Source organism: Tetrao urogallus, assembly GCF_951394365.1.
Source record: "Tetrao urogallus genome assembly, chromosome: 19".
NCBI lineage: Eukaryota > Metazoa > Chordata > Aves > Galliformes > Phasianidae > Tetrao > Tetrao urogallus.
In genome coordinates, this window is record NC_136832.1 from 8,957,446 (window position 1) to 8,975,571 (window position 18,126).

The following is an 18,126-nucleotide window of genomic DNA, read 5'->3' on the forward strand; positions in this document are numbered from 1 at the left end:
GTGTGTGATTTGCTTCCCTTGCTGCAATGTCACAAGGTTTCATTTGGGCCTCGCTCTTTCGCAGTAATACAAGATGGAAGATTTTGTTATATTCTATTTGCTTTAACCTCTTTTAAATTTATTCTGACTGTACTTACAAGGAAAGTTTTGCTTGGGAGTTGCAGATCAGTCGCCAAATTCTTAGGAAAGGGTAGGAGGGTAAAAGATCTAGTTTAGGGGCATGGTGGGGATGGTTGGTGGTTGGTGACTTGAGAGGTCTTTTCCAACCTTAATGATTCTGTGATTCCAAAGGACAAATGTTTCTTAAATCCATTGAACCACTTTTGAACTGTGATGGGTTTGTCTTCCAGTTATGTGAGGTCTTAGCATGGCGCGTGGTGTCTGTGGTCTTAGATTGACATTTTCTTAAATAGCCAGAGTAAGGAGGCTGCTACAGCTGGGTGGTTGCTTAAGAGATAAACAAGAATACTTTTAAAATATAGTTTGGCTCTTGGATTTGCAATGTAATGTGTAACAAGTGCAAGCATAGAGTGAAGAAGAATCCTTCTGAGAATTAGAAATTTAAACAAAACTGAAAGCAGTGACCCAGGAGCCAGCAACATTGCAGTCCTCATTTACAGCTTTTTCCAATGGTCTGTTGTGAGGGGAGAGGCCAGGAAACCTATTTAATTAGATAAGCAGAGAAGTTAATAAAAGTTTGCCTCTCAGTATGCGTTGTGCCCCAGCATCTGTCTCCCATGGAGGTGTAAAGGCACCTTCAGGCAAACGCATTACTGCGGTGTAGTTGTGTGTCAGGGACAAAACGTGTGAAAGCTCGTATTTTATTTGCACTGAAACAAAGTGGGCTGAGATGTTGGCTTCTTCAGAGAAACCTTAAAACTCGAGCTCAGCCCATGGCTGGGTCCTTTCTCCCAATTCCCCATGCTGTAAGAACAGACATTTCGGTTCCTGGGGCGGCTGCGGGCGGTGCTGTGCAGTGCTGTGCTGTGCAGTGCTGTCCCTGCTGCTGCTGTTCTCTTTTTGATTTCAGAGGAGCCATGAGGCTGCTAGACGTCATTGCTCTGCTGGGCTTTGATGTTCATCCTTCTGCACCAGCGTGTGCTTTAATGAGCTCAGAGCTTTCTGCAGTGGGTTTTGCCATTGTGAGTTTTCAGTTCAGGTAGAGGGATCTGTGAGGCAATCTGCCTGAAAGAGTGGTACAAAGCAGTAGGGGAAGTGAAGTGCATGGGAACCAAAGTGAGGGAATATGGAAATTCTCCCTGACTTCAGAAGATATTTTAGTGTTTTTAGTATTTTAAGGCAGTGCTTTTGCAACTGAACCATTTGGGCGTTAATCTCATCCCCTGTTGCTGGTTCCAGAGGTATTGGGCAATGTGGCACATCACTAATAAACAAAAGCTTCTTGCAGTAATCTCCCCTTTCCTGTGCTTTCTTATCTTGTGCAATATCAGTGAGAGTTCTGCTCAGTGTAAAGTTGGTGAAGTTGGGCTAATCGGGACCTTCTGCTGTTGCAATTCTGTGTTGAGAAACTGCTGCAGGGTTGGGCTGAGCAGTGGTGCCCCTGCATGTGTGTGTGCTGTTTGCAGCACGCTGCCACAAGAAGGAGCATACAAAAAGGCAGCGTAATTTACTGTAATTGAAGTTAATGCTGGTAAAAGGTGTTGGATTGAAAGAATTTGGAAATTGGTGAAATTGACACTTCAAGATGGGCAGTATGGCACGATAAATGGCTGACTTGATCCTCGCCTGGTGATCTTTGCAGCTCGGTGTGATCAAAAGCAGCTCTTCTGCTTGTGCTGCCTTTGTGTGGCAGATGAGTTTGCACCGTTTGTATGAAGATAATGCAGCTGAGGGGATTTGCAAATGTTTAAAGCTTACTTACATTGTGTTTCAGTATATTGATTTCACTTATTTTCAGATTCTCTGTAGATGATGCAGTTCTTTAGAAATTAGACAGTGCCAACTTTAAAAATGAGAGCTTGCCCCACTTTTAAGGTATCTGCACCTCGTGTCAGATGGCTGCATGCAGTGGTGAAACTTTTAAAACTGCCTACATTTCTCAGCCAGTGATTGTCACTAAAAGTCAGTGCATCTTTCCAAAAAGGATATGTAAATATCGTACACACTTTTGAACGTGAAAGCCGGCGATCACAGGTATGTGTCAATGAACAGCCCACATCCATTATCATACGCACTGCTTCTGTTGTCCAGTGTAAGGTCATTCAGGACCGTGAAGGGACTCAATTCTGAGTGATCAGGTTAAAAATAACACAGAGGAAAAAAAGTGTTGTCATCCTGGCAGATGTTCAAGTCATGTTGGTGGCTGCGGAGGGGGAGAAGGGTATTGATAGAAATAAAAGCAGGCTTTGCTATTTTCAGATGCTTTGTTCTTGGTTCAGAGAGGAATGTGATGAGCTGTGCTGGACATACCAGCTCACTGCGCTTGGCTGCTCTGCTGCTCCCAGGTTGGGACTGTGGTCCTCCGAGTGGAACGCAGAGCTTGGATGGAAAAGGTGCTTGGGTTTGGGTGTGCTTGGGATTATGTAAAGCCCCAAGCCGTTGCAATAAGGGTGTGATTGGGTTTCTGGGAAATTTGATCAGCCGTTTTTATTGCAACAGTCTGTTTTGAGCCATTGATTCTGAGAATGTGTTGTAGAGTTCAAGGTGTGCAGCTGAACTTCACCTTTTGTTCTTTTCTTCAAATATCTCTGTGCCAGTTCTAGCTTTTTAAAATCCTCTTTTGGCTCTGATTCTCAGTACTGATCCAGCCCACGCTGTTCTTCCTGCTTCTTGGAATCTTTTATTGTTCCTTACAGTACAGAAGATTCAACGTAGGCTCACAGAGCACTGTATGTCCCACGGTTCTAGAGCATCTTTAGTGCAAAATACCAAGAGTTGGCTCTAGCTCTTTTCTTGGAGCTCGGAATGTGGCTGTAGTGTGCTCCAATAGCTACAGAAATTGTTGTGTGGTTTTTTTTGTGTGAGCACGGAGGAAGGGAGACAGATTATCTGAAGAAAGGAAATGGACCTTATAGTTCTGGCCTTAAGACGAGTCCCTTGTCACCGCGTGTAGCAGATGCTCCAAGGGCCCATTTCTGCTGAGTGTGGAGCAGTGTGTGATACGATCATGAAATCTGCAAAAAGATGCTTTAACTTCCCGTTTGTGAGCTATGGAAGCCAGTGATCTAATGGTAGTGTGCTTCTTAGCAAAATCAAAGCAGGACCGTTAGTGTACACGGACAGAAGAGCTGTGACTTGGTTACGCAGTCAGATGTTATGTTTCTTTTTTTTTTTTTTAACTAGTCAGCAGGTTTCTGAAGAGAAACATTTGAGCATTTCAGCATGAAGTTTATATAAGTATTTTTATGATTTTTGTTTTTCAGGAGTTTATAAAATATTTAATCTCATTCATGAGTCGAACTTCCTTTTTAAGTCATGGATGACAAGGCTTCTGTTGGAAAAATCAGTGTCTCTTCAGACTCGGTATCCACTCTTAACAGTGAAGATTTTGTCTTGGTTTCCAGGCAAGGGGATGAAACACCATCTACAAATAATGGTAGTGATGATGAAAAAACAGGACTGAAGGTAAGAATTAATAACCTGAGTTTGTTCACTATTCTTCTAATTCAAACTAACCATCAAAGAGCTTAAAGAGGGACTTCTTTATTGTGGAAAACTTAACAGAAAGGAGAACTTATTCAAGAACTGATTTTGCCAGTAGTTTCTACGTTACTTTGCTGATGTCAAGGTTTTGTGTAAGAGCTTTATCCATCACTACCTGTGGGTTGTTTTCTTTCCCACTTAACTTAATCCTTCATGAAGTCTTCAGTATGAAACAGAACTTGAAACTGATTTCCTCACAGCTTTTGGGTAGAAAGCAACATTAACACACATTTGATTTGAACGTATTTTTAAATTCAATTATGCATGAAAGTTTTCCCCAATGTGAAACATTCTCTTTAAGAAATGTAAAAGTAGTTGTAACTAACAACTTAGCACGAATCTGAGAATACAGGCTTACGTGGGTAGGCTTCTGTGAATTGGAAGGGCATTGACATCTTCTCACTTTTAGAAGGATGTTTCTGGACAGAGACCTTCATCGCTTCTTTTTCTTTTTTTCAGCTACTTAAGGGAAATCTTCCATCCCAATATATATTTCACAAGTCTTTAAGCAAAGTGACGCTAATGAGGTGTTCACTCAGAATTCTGTCTTTTTGATGTGTTAAGGCTGAACGTTTCCTGTAGTGTTTCAGGTTGGTGTGTTCTTGGTGGGAGATGGAAAGACCTATTCAACTGCTGCAAGAGACTACAGTCATTCACATCTATGTCTTTAAGATAATGTCTTTAAAGACAATAAGGAATTGTGTTCCATCTGGTGGACTGGGTATTCCTCTTTTCCGTAGCAGCAGTTGGTGCAGAGACTTTATTGAGTATTTCTTGATGCCTTTGCTCATCTTTTACTTCCAACTGCTTTCTTTGTTTTTCTTGCATGGATTTGAGTCCCGCACAGTTCAGGCCGGTGTAGTGGCTGTTTTCTTCTATAAAAGACTTCCGGTTAATTCTGTTTCTTAAGTCTCAAGATCTTTTGTTTAATCTGGCAAAAATGTTCACTTACAATTTATTGCAGTTGCAGAATTTTGTATCTTCACCTCATACATGGATAGTCTGCAAAAATTTGGAATTTCTTCAGTAATCAGCATGATGTTCTGTAAAACTTGCTTAAAGACTGCAACCTGACATGAGTCTGTAACCTCGTGGTAGGTGCTGCATATACCAGCAGCTATAAATACTTCAGAATGCAGTATGGTTTCCATCCATAGTGGTCCTTTCCTTGAGAATGCAGTAATGTAAGTGATTTACCTCACAAAGTCACAGGGCTTCATTTGAGACCCCAGGGGACGTTCACGGTCTACCAGATTTTTCATTCCATGCTGTTATTCCCAAACAAAGTTTGGACATGCAAAATGCCGTAGTCTGCAACAACTCTCACTCCACAAGAGAGATATTTGTATTGCTTGTCTAAACACTGCCTTACAGTGGCTTTCCTGGTTTGTTGGTATGATAGGATGCATCTTGTTGAGTACAATCAAAGCGTTAAAGTGCATGAAGTTATCTGCATAAGAATTAGAAGAATTTCAGAGAAGAATATCTGCAATCAATTTCAGTCTGACTCCTGAAACTTCCTACTGGACTTTTCTGTGTATGTTTACTTCCAAAGCAGTTTATAAAAGACTAGCTGCAGGTGTGCTCAGCCACTTGGTGAGGAAAGGAGAGCATTAGCGCAGCTGCTTCCCAATAATTAACAATAGCACAGGAAAGTTGTGCTGTTCCCTGGCTTGGTGCTAAATGTCACAGGGTTTTGCAGGTCTTAAAGATAAGCTTCTTTTTGAATTCGGTGCCAGGACTGAGCACAATCTCTGAACCAAGCAATTCACCTTGAGCCTTTCCATTTCCCAGCGTCTGAGCGTACATACTGCTCCATTGCTGGCTGTAAACTATGTGATTAATGGAAATGTTATGCCTCAGATAAGCAGTCAGTTTAAGTTCTGTCAATAGGAAAATTCCTGTGTTAATCTCCTTCCTTCTGCTTAAGGCTAGGAAGACCTTTCAGCGTGCCTTCAGGTCAGAAATAGTATTCTAGTGTTTTTCTACAAGAATATAAAAGCACTACTCCAGAATATAGCTTTCTTCTTTATCCTTTTTTCAATCTTCAAATAGCCTTTCAGTAGACAGTTTTACTGTGTTACTGAACTGCTTATCTGTGTTAACAGATAAATGGAGTTCTCAAGGTTGTCAGAGTACTGAATGTTAAAAGTACTGTCACAGTGATACCTGAGCATTATGAGTGTGTGGAAACAACATAACTACAAAATGAGAGCTGAAGTTAGGCATTTCATAGGAACAAACAAGGAGGAAGGGTTTTTAAAGGAGGAAACAATTGCTTTGATATATGTAACAAGGTTGAATTGCAGATGTCAAAATCCATTTGCTACGATGAGCCCACCAAGAGAAACAGAGAGTAAGTATAGGTTTGTGTTTGAGCACAAGTCTTTCTCTGGTGCTCTGTTTCTTTAGAAAAGCAGTTTGAGGATCCTACATTTGCTAAATGCAGTCTGATGATGGTGCTAGAATCTAGGCTTGTGTTTGCAGATTGCAATAGGCTGTTGAATTTGTAGATCAAACCTAAGCCTTGTATTTCAAGTCCTTTACTAAGTTAGAGATCTGTATAATAGTGCTGTGAACTGAACTGATGCACAGCAGAGTCCAGGAGCACGTGAGTGAGGAGAAGGCAGTAACCAACACTTCTAATAAATGCTTTGTGGCACTGTAAAGAAACCTTTGAAGGAGGCAATGTGCTGTGTGAAAGCTAAGGTCAAATTAGTTTGCAGTGTTGTGAGAAACAGAGAAACCATCAACCAGGCTAAATGGTTTCTGTCTTCCATCTTAAGCAGTCCTACATGAACGTACATTTTAGAGCCACACTGCTTATTCATTTCTGCCATTAGCTCTGCTCCACTCCTCTGTGCTGCCTCTTGTTGGCTTGGGGGTGCAGCAGAGTTTCAAACAAGTTTACACCTCATGTTTGCTCTTCCCACGGTGTGTGAATTTATGGGTTTGTGCAAGACTGGCTGAGGTGAAGTTGGCCTTTGTTCATATTTTAGGTCTTATTTCTTGGGCAGCTGGTTTGTTGCTGTTGATTCTTGGGATTGTGAGAACAACAGAAATCCTCAGTCCAAAAGTGTATTTGATGTTGCTTTCAGACTTCTTTTGGTGGGTAGCATGGCTTCAGTTCTTGGAATGTTTACTAGGAAGATTCTATTCTGCGGGCAGTTGTTCTTTGCTGATGCTGTGGACTTCACCTGTACGTTTTTATGCTATACAGTGGAATAGTTGAATCTAGACTTTCCTCAATTCTTAAAATACATGGAAGCAGGCATTGGCTTTGCTTTTCTTTACATGAATCTTATATGTTAAGTTGAATGAGTGCAGTGCTTCAAAGCTGTGTTCTGCTGCTCATACATTTCATTACATTCCATGTAAATCTTCCTTGTCTTTTTTCTTCCTTTTGTGCCTTTTTACTATTATGCTGTAAACAGCTTGAGCTTTTGCTTTACCCGTTCCTGCTATTGTTAGGAGCTTTTATTTTCAAGGTCATGTTTTATAGGGTGGAATATAGATGTAATTTATTAATATAAACTGTTGTACCAAACACAATAGCTTGGTGTTTGGAGTTGTTTGACTTGTAATCCTGGGCATGAGATGCTGGTTTGTGCCAGAATCCATAGTATATGGTTCCTGTAAAAACAGAAGTTACTTTAGTATTTCAAATACATGGGCTTTAATGGGGCAGGTAGGATGTTTTTATTGATCTGTCATGTTTTGTTGTGAAACATATAGATCGTGTACAGTAAAACAGTGTGGCATATCTTCTTCTATCATCATCTTTTGGAGGAACGTCTGCATAAACCTGGATAATAAACTTGATGCTTGAAGGGATTATGTCTTTGGCCACATGCTCGTGAAAGATTCTTTTAATTGCTTCTATAATGAATCATCAGAAAGAATATTAACATTGGGATGAAAATTTCACACCACTTTGGCTGCTGCATGCTTTCCTGTTGGCTTCATTGAGTACAAGGTCAGGCTGAAGATGAGCGTTAGGAAGTGAACATGACTTCTTGTCTGCATGATGTCAGAATCCTATTCCAGATTCTTCTCTTCCTGTGAAACCATGCGATTTTACCCATGAGCCACTTAGCATATTTAATTCTATTTGGTCTTCCTGGTACCATTTTGAGAATTAAAATAGACCACTGTAGTGGGTTCTTGTCTGAGTTTCCTCTGCCATAAGCCAACCTTTGTAGCCAGTGACTACAGGCTAGTTAAAAGTAATCTCACTTTTTCCTAGGAAATTCCTACTTCCAGCTCCATTTGTTAGTTTGTTAAAGCAGGGTAGATAGAATCTGATCTGTTGAGTGTTTGCATGTTGCAATTTGTGTTTATGGCTGTAACAGTGTTTAATTTGTTAACTGCTGTTTCCCTTGGTGGAGCAGCTGGTGAATGACCCTGTGTCTGGGAGGTGGTTGTTCGGTGGTGTGGCTTTTTTTTGTTTTGTTTTAATTTTTTGTTTTTAATTGAATGGTCTTTTGTGTCCCAACTCTGTGGCTCTTAGATTGTTGGGAATGGAAGCGAACAGCAGCTGCAGAGGGAACTTGAAGACGTGCTGATGGATCCACCTATGGAAGATCAGTCAATTGACCGAGACCATGGTGATGAAGTTAGGACTGATGGTGATGGGGAAGAACCTGTTGTCCTTGAAGCTTCAGCATCTTCTACCATTAACCCAGTGTCGGTGGCAGGACTCCAGAAACCAGAAATGAGTTTGCCAGTGAAACCATCCCAGGGAGGTTAGAACAAAATGGGGAATACCTGGTGGTATCTTCTGAAATAGCTTTATCTGGGGAAAGACAAGAGAGTTTTAGGTGCAGGTGTGGCCAACTGTCCCTGTTTCTCATTAAAATCACCTAATGTGGGTTGGGTGTTTCAAGAGTTACCATTTGCTGAACCATTTTCTTCTCTGAAAACACTTTCTGTACGAGCCTTGTGCAGAAATATTGCGATTATTTGCCTGGCTGTATAAAAAATTCAACTATTTAGCTTGTCTGTACATCTTACTACTGCATGGAAAGTTGGTGCACTAGTATCACAAAGCTCTCTGAGTGAACTCACTGATTGTAGAATTTGGATGGCAGTGTTCTCTGCTGTCAGTAACTTGCTTTCAGGCAGGGTTTATCTGAACTGTTTTGGTCTGGTCTGTCTTTCTGTAATGTGTTTCTTAGTTGCTTTTTACATGCAGTTGGTCAACCCCTGACAATCTTCTTACGTATGCCTTGTCTTTCTTCTTATGTTCAACTTTATGTCTTACCTTAGACTGTGGGGATTTGAGCCCTTTTACACCTGTGACTGATGAGGACAGTGTGGTGTTTAGCAAGCTCACCTACTTAGGCTGTGCCTCTGTGAATGCTCCCCGGAGTGAAGTGGAAGCCCTCAGAATGATGTGCATCCTACGAAGCCAGTGCCAGATTTCTCTGGATGTGACTCTGTCAGTGCCTAATGTCTCTGAAGGAACAGTGAGGTACGAAGCTCGTTCAGTTGCACTCTGGCCTTGTCCATTTGGTATTATTATCTTCCAGCAAAGGAAATAAGTTACTGTTTTCTCTGGGAGAAGTCTTGAGCAACTTAGGATTTCATTTAGCAGAAAACGGGGATTTTAAAGAGATCTGTGAAAAATGGGGCTTCAGATTTTTTTAACCAATATTTTATGCCTAAGGGGTCAGTAGGGTCAGTATGAAAAATAGTCATGACCCAGGGTGCCACAAAAGCCCACAGAAGGTGGGGGTGGTTATTGATTAAACACTTTGGAAATAGCTTGGAAAATATTTGGCTTGTAAGGCAGGATAGCTGCTGGTACACAAGGCTTAGCAGGGATGAGGCCATTTAGTTTCTGTATGATGTATATTCTCCAGTACTGTTGAATTGTTGAGGCTTGCAAGTTAATAGCTGAAATACTTCTTCTAAAACTGCAGGGTTTCCTTTCTGTCTCTCTTTTTACAGACTTTTAGATCCTCAGACGAACACAGAAATAGCAAATTACCCAATCTATAAAATCCTTTTCTGTGTACGAGGGCATGATGGGACCCCTGAATGTGATTGCTTTGCTTTCACTGAAAGCCACTACAATGCAGAACTCTTCAGGATTCACGTCTTCCGATGCGAGATCCAGGAGGCTGTAAGTTGAATCTTTTTGTTAAGTAATTATGTAAACGTAGAAGTTATTTCCAAGATAGAGCAGAATTATATCAGGTACTTTAGAAGTAATACAATTCATTACCTTTTGTACCTCAGATGTGAAATGAGAACATGTTTAATGTTCTGTCCTTCTAAGAAATGTAGGAAAAGTTAATTAGACCTACAGCAGCTACAAGCACTTTTATACAGTCATTTCTTATTGTGTTAATAAGTGAAAATTCAGATCGGTTTTCAGCTGCTAAATTCTGTTCACTTCAATGTTTCTGAACTTTCTTTGTCGCTGTGTGAATGCAGGTGAGCCGAATACTGTACAGCTTTGCCACCGCCTTTCGTCGTTCCGCCAAACAAACTCCACTCTCAGCCATTGCCACCCCACAGACTCCAGACAGTGATATTTTCACCTTCTCTGTGTCACTGGAAATCAAAGAAGATGATGGAAAAGGTTATTTCAGGTATAGGTCCTTCATTCTTGTGCATACAGCGTCTGTTTCTCTTAAAGTGAGAGGAAAGTGAGGGAACGGGTGTGCTAGAAGTTTTCTGTGTTGTGCACAGCCTATATCAGTGCCCTGAGACGTTTAATGCAGCCATTTATAGTCTCCTGTAATTGCTGAAGTGTCTTTATTTCAGCACGGCATGTCTGCCAAATGTTCTGACTTGTTGAGCCAAATATTCTGACTTGGCTCCCAGCCACAGCTTTAGCAGCATTTCTTTTCTTGGGTTTGCATCTAGCTCAAGCTTTATTTATTAAATAAATAAATAAATCACATCTAATAATCCAATATTTATTCAGCACCTTGCATTGTAGACGGTCCAAAGGACTGCTCAAGTGCTAGCAGCTGAAAAATGATTAGCTCAGAGCCCGAGCATGAAAGATACTGATGGTTCTTGGGCTCAGATGCAGCAGCAGCAATTGCCAGGATGTGTAACTACAGCACATGGTGGTGCACTAGGTGATGCTCAGTCCTGCTGGCATGGTACCAATGTTGGTGTAGCCACCATAGTGCAGGTAGTGTAGAGCCATCCCAGCAAAGTAGAATCCTACCTACTTTGGGTGTGCTGTGCAGGTTTTAATTCAAATAGCTGGCTTTAGAGGTTTGACACTAATTCTTGTATGATCTCTGAAGTTCAGACCTATACTTAGTATACTTATAGTAGAAATTAAAATAACTCTTAGAAAGATTTCTAAAAGAAACAGTTTGCCTCCCTTGTGAAAGAACAAAGTGATACACTGCTTTGTGTAAGTAGTAACATGCAATTGCTGTCTGTTAAGTAATATGAGGAATCAGTATTTAGAAACTTTCTTAAAATGCTGCTGGAAATCCCACGAGAATGTCTGATGATGCTTTTGGTACATGTAAAGAACACAGATAAATGATGTTCTGAGTATTTTTTTCCCTTTCTGGTAAATAACAGTGCAGTTCCCAAAGACAAGGACAGGCAGTGCTTTAAACTCCGCCAAGGAATCGATAAGAAGATAGTGATTTATGTCCAACAGACAACTAATAAGGAGCTTGCCATTGAGAGGTAATCATATAAATGAAAAAAGTATATATATCTTTATTTGATGTCTTGTGCTCTTTCTTCCGAGGCAGCAGTTTAATAACGTTTTATGAATACTCTGTTTATGTAACTTAATTCCATGCCTGTGAGTTGAGTGAAACTGTGCAGAAGATCTGGTTGGTTTGTTCAGCATGTGTGTAATGGGGACACAATGCAGGCAGAGTGAATTCTTGCACAGATCTGCTTGTTTAGCCAGTGGTCATATCTCCTCTAACCTGTTCAAAAACATTCCTTTCTTCTTGGTTGCATCTGAGAATATGTCTTGTACATATGCTTTAAATCTGCTGTGGTCTGGAATTCTAGAATATGAAGCACCTTTGTAGGGAAGAGGAGAGTTCAGATTTCAAATCTTTCACTTCGTGGAAATGAAGAGGCAGTTTTTGATGACTGACAGAGTTTAGTGTTTTTTGTAATACAGAGAAAAGGTGCAGCTTCTGCCAAACTTTGCAGTCTGACAAAAAGCAGGAACTTCAGGAAGTGTGGTCAACCAGAAGATGAAGTGCAATATACCTCAGTGAGTGGTATTTATGCAAAGTAAAACCATAGAAGACAGTTCCTTGCACTTCATGTGGAATCTCCTGATTCTTATCAGTATCAAAGGTGAAATTCTATGCAAACATGTCTCATACCCACCAACCAACCAAGAAAAAACGAAAAGAGAAGAAAAGAGGCACTATTGTCCTACCTGCAGAATAGGGAGCCCTTGTTAGGAGATTGTTTGACACGCAGTTGTCTTTGAAAACAGAAATAATTGAACTGTACAGGCCACTGTAGGCAGGATAAAATGGTAATGTAAATATTCTTGTGAAATTTTGCTTGACATTTTTAACATTGGCTTGACATTGTTTTGGTTGACATGCTTGATACTGGGCTCAAATGTCAAGAATTGTTGACATTTCTTACTGCATTCATGGGCTGCTTGTGGTGTGTGGTGGAATATGTACACAGTGAATGCTTATGACTTGTTTATAAGTAGTAATTTTTGCAGATTGATTTCTTTTGCCTGACTTTTCAGATGTTTTGGCCTCCTCCTGAGCCGTGGGAAAGATGTTCGGAGTGGTGACATGCACCTTCTAGATTTGGTAAGGGTCTTTTATTAAAATAATCTAGTAACTAATTGCTTATGATCTCAGGGTAGACAGGAAAGATTTAGATGCTTAGGCTTGCTTGCTGTGGGTTGTTGCTGTGCACCATACTCTTGAGTGTTGCCCTGGAAAATTGGGTTGAGTTGTTAATTCTGTTTTTATTTTCAGAGGTGATCTCTGTTATAGGATCATGCAAAATGAACTTCACGTGCCCTTTTCTCACCTTTGCTGGAGCTGTTTTATGTAGCTGAAGCTCTTGTAGTATAGAAGTTGCTTTAATTTAAATAAAGATTCATAAGCTTCCTTGTTTCCAGGAGTCGATGGGTAAAAGTTCTGATGGGAAATCGTATGTGATCACTGGTAGCTGGAATCAAAAATCTCCACACTTCCAGTTTGTAAATGAAGAAACACCGAAAGGTATGAACCTGGACAGATTTTATCCTTGGTCAAGGTAGATAATTTATACGGGGAGCATTGGATCAGTTCTCCTTTCTTTAAGGTGCATCTTGCACAGACTTTCTTCATAATATGGGATATAATCTCAGAAACAAAACAAGTATAGAAGAGAAGTCCTACGCTTAGGAATAATACCTTCTAGGAGCTGTACAGCTGTGGGGACAAGGTGCAGCCTCATTGTGCTCTGCTAGAGTTTAAGAATCCCATTGGGAATTGCACTGAATGGACTGCTGCAGGCTGCCTCTTCACTTGGTTTCGGTGATCAGTTCAGATTTTTCTGCTTCCAAGTTTTTAATACAAAAAGAAAAAGGATTTTGTACCTATGATAACAACAATGAAATAGTCCAACTGTAATCTGGAAGTAACTGATGCTGCATTGCTCTGTGGAGTTCTGAAACAGATCTGTCTTTACTTCTGTTAAGATGTCAGCTAACTGATCATCCCTGCAATGTATTGTCACAGTTAGCTTCAAAGGTTGGGAAACTCCATGGGAATTGACTGAGCGAAGTCCTAAAAGTCAGGTGCTGGGTACAGTCTGCTGCTACATTTGACTCCTTTTGGAGAATCGTAGTACGTAGTCAATGCTCTGAATTCACACAGCTGAGGGGGTCTTAACTGCTGGTTAGTGAGGTAAGACTTGAGGTTTTTTTGTAGGTAACTTCTAAAAATGCATAAAATATTACTTAGCTAGGTGATAGATGTGCACTGTGGGGTATTTCTCTTATTGTTGCTTGGGGTTTCTCTCTAGATAAAGTACTGTTCATGACTACTGCTGTGGACTTGGTGATAACTGAGGTTCAGGAACCCGTTCGATTCATTCTGGAGACTAAAGTCAGAGTGTGTTCACCTAATGAGAGATTGTTCTGGCCCTTCAGCAAACGTAGCTCTACTGAAAATTTTTTCCTGAAATTAAAACAGGTAACACTTTTTTCTTTTGCTTTTCTTTCACCTGCAGTTAATTTTGATTTGGCAGGGTTGTTTTTCAAAGGTAATCATGACATGTTTGACCATACCCAGAGGTAGGCTTGTGATGTAATGCAGAATAAATGCACATATGCTGAGGGTAAAGAAAATTGTAGCAGCTTTTATCTGTCAGCCATTCGGAACTTCACTACAGTTGTTTCCCATAGGTTGAAATAGGGATTTCACACATGCCCCTGGTTTCTGTAGGAGGAAAAAAATACAAGCAATCACATATAAATCCCTAGAACTTGTTAAAAACTTTACTGCTTCCTCCAACTTACTTTTTTACCATATCTGCTTAAATGGAAAGAATTATGTCTGTCCGGAATACTTACAGTGACAATAGGAGGCAATAACTTAGTCTGAAAATAAGGCTGGGAAGTTGAAGGTCTGGTTACTATAGAAATGAGGAACGTGAAGGAGCTGCCTGCTTTAGAAATTACTGCTTGAATTGAAAGTCCTGGTTAAAGAAATGGAAAGATACAGAAGCAAACATCATTGTGGACGTATGTGATCTTTCAAGGTTTCATAATTCTGGTTACAGTTCAAAAAAGCAAGGTTATGTATTGTTTTTAAAAGAAGATCTGAATGAGGTAGGATGCTTTTCGGTGGTGGCTTTTATTCCTCATTCACTTGTCTTCAAACACTAACGTATTGTGGCAGTATTTCTTGGTAGTAGCAAAGATGAGGTTTGCTAATGATTCTTTTTTGTGTCTCTCCTGTCTTTTACTTAAAATATGAACAAACATTTCAGGAACTGTCCTAAATTTCCTTCAAAAATTCGTTGAGATAAGTCTGTTTGCTTAGGATATCTTTGAGGTGGAATATGGAGATGTGGAGCAGTTAAGGCTGCTGAGCTATAAATATTTTACTACCTCTAAGAGGCACCTTCTTGTCTTGGTGCTTTAAAGGAAGTTTATCTTACCGAGCTAATTCTGTATCTTTTGTCTTACTAAATTCACAGGCGTTGTGACTTATCTCATCTAATTCTTTTCTTTCCAAAGCACTGTCAGACTGTCCAACTTCCAGTGTTTACTAATGGAAGATTATCAGAATTCATAGTGGAAGCAGCAAATATAGAATGTACTGCCTGATAAGCCTGGAAGGGAAACCTGTTTCTATGGAGCTGTGATTAGCCTATTAAAAATACAGCTGTGTAGAGTTGGCTTATCTTACTTTGGCAGTGTTTCTTTATTCGGAAATGGTGAAAGCAGAGACATTTTCTCAGATTACATTTAGTGATTTAGTAATTTTTAGTTTTGATTCATTTCTCCTCATTTTAAATACTCCAAAGAATAAAACTGAGCATTGGGAGCTTACTGTAGAGTATGATTTTAAATTTTATTTCTCTCTTTTCTTCATCCTTCCTTTTCTGTTCCCTATTTTTATTGCTTTATGACAAAAAAAAAAAAATCAAAATTCTTGGACTGCATTAAAATGTGGGAAACATTTCACAAGGGAAAAACTTCTTTTTAAAGCAAAGGAAGGTGTGAAAGTATTGAAAATTAAGGAGGGAACAGAACCACATAATAAACTTTGGAACCCAACAACTTGTGTGCATGTGTTCTCACGGCAGCGCATGCGCAGAGAGCTGACTTGGAAACGTTGCTGAAGGCAGTTGACATGTTGGGAAAGTTAAATGAGAATTTCTCCTCTCTCCAGAAGATTGGAGAAATTAGACTTCTTTTGAAAGGTCTGAGACGTGACATTAGGATGGAAGCGTTTGCAGGCCTGTGTGATGCGTGCAGTGTTCTGCAGGGGCTGGAGGTCATTCGCTGCAGAATGCGAGTAAAAATGTTTCTTTCTCTCCAGTTGTGTTCCGAAAAGAAGTACAACCTGTACGAAGTAACCTGGAGATCTTAGAGCTTTTTGTGGTACTTTTTTTTCCCGTAGATAAAGCAAAAGGACAGAAAGAATAACTCAGACACGTTATATGAAGTTGTGTGTCTAGAAAGTGAATCGGAGAGGGAGAGAAGAAAAACCACAGCGAGCCCCTCTCTTCGCCTGCCCCAGTCGGGGTCACAGGGCTCGATGATTCCTTCCCCTCCAGAGGATGACGAAGAAGAAGGTAAGACACAGATTGTGTGCTTTAAATTCTTCAGCAAATGAAAACCAAAAAACCCCAAAAGGAAACCAAAAAACCCATAGTTGATAAATCTTAGTTATGAAACACGTTGAATTAATTCCAGTCAGAATTTGGCCTACTGCTCATGGTCTTTTGGTTTTTGTTTTATTGTTTCTTTGGTTCTAAATCTTGCTTTAATGCTGTGAGTATTCAGTAACCAGTACCCCTGCATTCCTGGATCAGCCTCTCCCTTGTCTGACACTTCTGTGGTTTGTCTGTGCTGTGCTCTGCCCAGGCCTCACAAAATCTTCAGTGTGGTATATTTGGAACAATGTGAAAAGAGGCTGCTAAAAATTTGGGATTATCATGCAGCTTCTGCCCCTCCCTGAGCAGCTGTGAAAAGACTTGAGAGTGCAAATGAGAAGCTGGTATTTGAAAATGTAAGCAAGCAGTGTGTTTTAGTGAAGAGGAAAGTATAGACATCTGCAATACATAAAACTATACCAGGACTTGTCTGAACCTTAATGCATTTTCAATCTCTTTCTCTTTTTAAAAAAAAAAATAAATCTCTTGAGCTAAAATATGGGCTCTGAGCATCTGGCCTTACAGCTTTGAGCTGAATATAGATGACTTGAGTTTCTGCTTCTTCTGCTGACATTTAATGTGACCTTGAGTGGATTGTTTCACTTCTGTGCCTTACTGTACCTTTATTTAAAAAGCCAACAAAAAACAGATTACTTTCAAATTTAATTCTTTTGCAAAATGTTGTTCGTAAAAAATTCTCCCAGCCTTTGCTATCTAGGAACATACACACATATGTGCATATACATATATATACATACGTGTGTGTGTGTGTGGTTTTGTTGTTGTTTACAGTAGATATAAACTCTTGCATTGCTGACAGTTTCAAGTATCAGTTAAGATAGTATTTTTTATTTTTTTAATTTCAGTAATCTATGCTGTTTCATCAATAATGCAAAGGCAATGTTGACTGCTGTATCAATGAAGTGTATTTTTGTACGTGATGCCTGTTGTGAGCACTTAAGGATATCTGACAGTAGAGAAGTTTAGTACTGGTTTAAACAAAAGTTGTGTGATTGTGCTCATCTAAGCCCTTCCTGCTCAGCTCTCCCTCAGCTGAAAGTCTGATTCAGAAAGTTTAGTTTAAGTCAGAGATTGCATCAGAAAATACTGAGCTCCAAAGGAGAAGTGCAAAACAAAGTAAAATACTTTGTGGGCGTTCATGGATGCTAACAATGTGACAAGCCTGCAGTGGTCAGTAGAACCTCGTGGCTTCTTTTGTCTTTTCAGCTTGTATAGTGCTTTAGCTTTTTAGACAGGGAAGCTTGTGCTCTTTGAGAATTTTTATGATTTTCCAGAAGTTTGGGATATGATTACGAAGGTCTCTAGTCTTGCCTCAGTGGAAATCCAGCTAGATAGGTTGACCAGAGCCTTGTCCTGTTGTTTCTCACATCATCCAGTGATGCAGCACAGAGCCTCTCTGGCTCTTTGTGTCAGAGCTAGGCCATTTTCATGGAGATTTTTTTTTCTGTACTGGTAGCCAGAATTTCACAGGTTGCAGCTTGTCTTCTGCATCTTATCACATCTCTGTGCAGCTCTGAGAAGAGACTGCTTCTGTCTCTTCTGTGTTAAGCACACAAACAGTGCATCCACAAATGAGGAATTTCTCTTGCCACGAGCTAATGCAGTTGTAAAGCAGTGTTTGTATGTGCTGTGGTAAGGTAATGTCTGTTGATCTCATAGCATCCCCTCTATTCTGTTGGCAGACAATGACGAACCTCTCTTGAGTGGTTCTGGAGATGTTTCCAAGGAGTGTGCAGAAAAAATTCTGGAGACGTGGGGAGAGTTGCTGTCCAAATGGTGAGTGGCAAAATTGCATTCTGAAAATAAACATTCTGAATGCTCTCAGTCTGTTTGCTCCTTCTGTCTGGATTTTTTCTTATTTCCAGAAGCGAGCTGAAATTAGTTTGGGTTTAGTCTTCTTTCATCCCCATAACACCCCGTATTCTCTGGCTTAGGATTTCTTCAGGGAATATTTTTAAGTATTTTCAGTTTTGAGTGTGTATTTAAATACAGCATAGAAATTCTTTTATGCTGCTTCCTTAGGTGATTGTCTCTGAAAATGCGTGTTACATATATGTAAACTTCACTGCAGTTTTGTTACAG

The 18,126-nt window shown here is 40.1% G+C and overlaps 1 protein-coding gene across 1 annotated transcript in view; it reads left to right on the plus strand.

The window, feature by feature from the left end:
- Window positions 1-3,435: 3,435 nt before the first annotated feature.
- RABGAP1 (RAB GTPase activating protein 1) overlaps window positions 3,436-18,126 on the plus strand; it is a gene marked incomplete at both ends in the record, with an annotated part of 52,436 nt that continues 37,745 nt past the window's right edge. Inside the window, 11 exons of the mRNA XM_079544558.1 lie at window positions 3,436-3,585; window positions 8,174-8,408; window positions 8,932-9,136; window positions 9,616-9,790; window positions 10,105-10,262; window positions 11,224-11,334; window positions 12,386-12,452; window positions 12,770-12,872; window positions 13,660-13,829; window positions 15,768-15,942; window positions 17,727-17,820. Of these exons, the coding sequence (XP_079400684.1) occupies window positions 3,436-3,585; window positions 8,174-8,408; window positions 8,932-9,136; window positions 9,616-9,790; window positions 10,105-10,262; window positions 11,224-11,334; window positions 12,386-12,452; window positions 12,770-12,872; window positions 13,660-13,829; window positions 15,768-15,942; window positions 17,727-17,820 (1,643 nt within the window). The remainder of the gene's footprint in view (window positions 3,586-8,173; window positions 8,409-8,931; window positions 9,137-9,615; window positions 9,791-10,104; window positions 10,263-11,223; window positions 11,335-12,385; window positions 12,453-12,769; window positions 12,873-13,659; window positions 13,830-15,767; window positions 15,943-17,726; window positions 17,821-18,126) is intronic.